At 49.1% G+C, this 4,159-nt stretch overlaps 1 protein-coding gene across 1 annotated transcript in view; it reads right to left on the bottom strand.

The window, feature by feature from the left end:
- Xylb (xylulokinase) overlaps positions 1-4,159 on the bottom strand; it is a 38,566-nt gene that overhangs the window by 19,829 nt on the left and 14,578 nt on the right. Inside the window, exons 7-8 of the mRNA XM_021207845.2 lie at positions 3,355-3,427; positions 1,018-1,136 (exon numbers count right to left, since the gene is read on the bottom strand). Coding sequence (XP_021063504.1) covers positions 1,018-1,136; positions 3,355-3,427 — 192 coding nt within the window. The remainder of the gene's footprint in view (positions 1-1,017; positions 1,137-3,354; positions 3,428-4,159) is intronic.

Here is a 4,159-nt window from a genome sequence, read left to right as displayed (position 1 = left end):
CCTCCTCCTCCTCCTCCTCATTGTGTCATCTCCTCCTCTTCCCCCCCCCCTGCTTCATCTAAGGCTACATTGCTACTCAACAAGGTTAACTTGGTATCCCCTTGTCCACATTGGTGCACCCCACACAGTGGCACAAGAGATAAGACAACTCCCCTTGGCTGCTGTAAATGAGCTCTCGTGATCCTCCCTACAGCCAAGAACAGGGTCAGCCAACCAGAACGTACCCGGGTGTTCACAGCCCATATCCATTCCAAATGGGTGGCCATGTCCACACTCACAGGTGCCGAACCACCCTCTCAATACACTGTTTCTCACCTCACTTACACAGTGGCCTTACACACGGACAGTACTATCTCCAGAAAAGGAAGGTAGGACACTGATTAAATACAGGTAGGCCAAACTAGGTATGGTGGTGCACACGCCTTTAATCTCAGCACTAGGAGGCAGAGCAGAGGGCAGGGTCTCTTTGAGTTCTAGGCCAGACTGGTCTATACAAGTTCCAGGCTATATAGGCTATATAGAGACCCTGCCTCAAAACAACCACAATAAGCCAAAAAACAGGAGGGCATGAGTGCAGCCAGGGTTTAGTCTCTGTCTGTGTGACCCCAGGGCCTGTGCTCTGTCTGTCAGCTGCTCAGTCTCTGTTCTCCATATCCCACATGATGCAAGTTTCCATGCTAGTGCCCAGAATTTTAGCACTCTGCATGTTTACCCTTGGGGGTGCAGTCACCCAGAAATCCCTCAGAGAGCTTGGGAACCTAGCCAGGTACTTGAACACTACTGCGCTATTCAGATATCCTGACTAATTTCAAATGTTGCTGCGCTTAGGGTTAAGTGAAAACTTTCTCTCTCTCTCTCTCTCTCTCTCTCTCTCTCTCTCTCTCTCTCTCTCTCTCTCTGTGTGTGTGTGTGTGTGTGTGTGTGTGTGTGTGTGCGCATGCGCGCACACGACCCTAGGCTCCACCAGCAGTGCCCAAACCCACACTGAAGTCACTTCCGGAGAGACAGACAACTTACCACAACTGAACAGGAAGGGACCGGGGAGCCCAGCTTCTCCTCCAAGTGGGGAGCACAGACATCTAGGCAAGCCTGGGACCAGACTTTTTCTTGTATCTGCAACAAATTCATTCCAGACCCTAAGGAAGGAAGGAAACAAAATTAATAAACCTTTGGAGGGATGGTAGCTTTGGTGGCAGAGATGGGTAAAACTGGCAGAGAAAGTCAATTCTCTGGTGCAAAGGTGTGACTGGTTCTCTGTCTTGGTCTGCTTTCTGAAAGATGTATTTACTTGCTTTTCTATGAATGGATGCTTGTTTGCATGTATGTCTATGCACCACATATGTACAGTGCCTGTGGATTCCAGAACACAATGTCACACTTTTTAAAAATGGAGTTTCAGATGGTTATAAGTTGCCATGCTGGTACTAGAGAGCCCAGGGCCTCTCTCCAAGAGCACTGAGCCTCCTCTCCCGTCCTGTGGCTGGATCTGTGTCATCACAGAGAGAAGAGCCAGAAGGCAGCAGGGTCCAAGCAAGCCGTGTTCCCACCTCCTCCAAATACTCCCTCAGACGCCCATCACACAGGGAGCCCAAGAGCCTGTTGTTCTCAGGCTTGCCAGGCAGCAACTGTTCCCATGTCCTGTGGGCTTTAAGGCATCCACCTGAGGCAGCCTTGAGAGAGGGCAGTCCTCAGATTCCCCAATCTTGTGGCCCTTTCCAGGAAAAGACACGTAAGGTGGGGGTCCTTAGGATGGTAGCTTTTAAAAAAATATATATATATTATTTTTATTTATATAAATAATGTATTCTTTTTCATGTTTAGCAATGTGTTGATGTATCTGACTGTGGCTATGTGCACACGGAGGCAGGCACCCAGAGACCCCATACGAGGCTGTTGGATCCCCCATAGCTGGAGGTCCGAGTGGCTGTGAGCCACCGGACGCCGGTGCTGGGAACTAATGGCTACTCTGCAAGGGCGACACATGCTAAGTGCTGAGCCGTCTCCCCAGAAGGAGAGCAGAGCTACACACTTGCTGTTCCAGGTGTCACGGTACAAAGCAGCCTCACAAGCTGCCTGTGAGACAAAACACTGTTGTTTGTCTTTCTTCTTAAGACACGGTCTCACCTCACAGGCTCACCCCAAACTTACTATGTAGCTGAGCTTGACCTGGGGCTTCTGGTCATCCTCTGACCCACAGGGCTGGGATAACAAGCAGACACCAACACACCCAGTTTTACATGGTCCCAGAAACTGCCCAGGGCTTCATGCACTAGGCAAGCATTCTACAAACTAAGCTATGTCTCAGCTCCCAAATAAACTTCCATTTTTTATATATGACCTGGTCTCAAGTGTTTTTATTATACCAACAGAAAATGGACTAAAAAAAAAAATCTCACACTCACCTATGAGTTCTTTCAAGAACTTCCTTCCAGTTTCCCCTCCCTACTGACATCGATTCTATTTTATGAGAGTTTTGATACCAAAAGCTCACGATTCTGAGTGGGGTGTGGTGGTATATGTTTGCAATCAAAGCACCTCAGGAGGCAGAGGCAGAGGCAGGAGGATTGCTATGAGTTTGAAGCAAGCCCCAGCTACATAATGAATTCAAGGATAGCCTGGGCCACACAACAAAATCTTGTCTTAAAAAACTAAAACCAGAGGGTAGTGAGAGATAACTCAGGCTTAGGTTAGCGTGTACTCAAAAGTAAACCTATCTTTTAAAGCTGTAAGTCAACGCCAAAACAAAATCCAAAATTCTGAGCATGGTGGCTAGAAATTGGGAAGCAGAGGCAAAAGGTCGGGTATTCAAGGTCATCCACAGCTTCACTGTAAGCTAAAGGCCAGTCTGGGCTTCAAGAGACTATCTCACAGAACAAAATTGGGCTGGATAATAAATAATTAAAGAAGATAAACAAGAATTCATAAATTTGGCAAGCATTGAACAACACAGTAAGTAGACGGTGGGAGCCAGGTTCCAACACGCTCCCTGAGGATCCTTGACGCTGACACTCACACCTCCTGAGGTGTCCCCAACCCTGTCCTTGATGGTCCCTGTGACCAGAAGGATGAAGCAAGGAGCAACTGCTCGGCCCCTTCTACTGCTCCCCCCCTCCTTGCACGCCCTTCCTCACACAGCCCCTCTTCCTTCCCAGAGTCTCATCAACCCCTCCACCCTCCAGATGCCTGCCCTTGGCTGCTGGTTTGCCTGCGACCCTGTGTGTGATCTTGAGTCAGGCCCACCCAGTCCAGCTTCTGCTGCATCCCAGACTAAAGGATCCTCAGGTACTAAGGGACGTAAGCCTTTGCCATCTTCAGCTGGCGAGTGGCGAAGAGCTAGCGTGTTCTGAGGCTTACCATCACTGTAGTCGATGGGCGAGTACCCACCCAGGAAGAGCGAGGCAGCAAAGCTGCTGACCAAGGAAATTCTCTGGAAAAGAAGGAAGCAGGGTGAGAGAGGACTGACTTCCACAGACCCAAGCTACTGAACACACGCACACACACATGCACACACACGTACACACACAAGCACATACATGTGCACATGCACACACAGGTACACTTATACATGCATAGAGAGGTATTCAAGCACATACATATGCACACGCATACACATATGCACACTCACACATTCACACACATGTACACTCACATGCACACAGGTGCACATGCACATACATGTGCACGCACACACACACGGACACACACACACACACACACGGACACACATGGACACACACCATGAGTTGAGAATGGAAGCTTCAGCAAGCAGTGATGGAGACGAGAGTGTCCACTGTGAAGTGGCCTGAGTTTTCAGTAGCACTGCTTTAAAGCAAGGAGACCATCATGATTGATGACATCAAAAGCCAAGGCCCCGTGAACACGCTGCACTTAGGGTGGCAGGTTTCCCATCTGGAATCCATTCAGACAGTCTCAATACCTCACTCCTCTTCTGTGTCTTTGACATTTGGTCACAGGAAGTGACCAGAACATGAGTTAAGACTCTCAAAGCTGCCAGGCGTGGTGGCACATGCCTTTAATCCCAGCACTCAGGAAGCAGAGGCAGGCTGATTTCTGAGTTCGAGGCCAGCCTGGTCTACAAAGTGAGTTCCAGGACAGCCAGGGCTATACAGAGAAACCCTGTCTCGAAAAACCAAAAAAA

This window comes from Mus pahari, chromosome 10 (assembly GCF_900095145.1).
Source record: "Mus pahari chromosome 10, PAHARI_EIJ_v1.1, whole genome shotgun sequence".
Lineage (NCBI taxonomy): Eukaryota > Metazoa > Chordata > Mammalia > Rodentia > Muridae > Mus > Mus pahari.
This window is presented reverse-complemented; position numbering and strand designations above follow the sequence as displayed.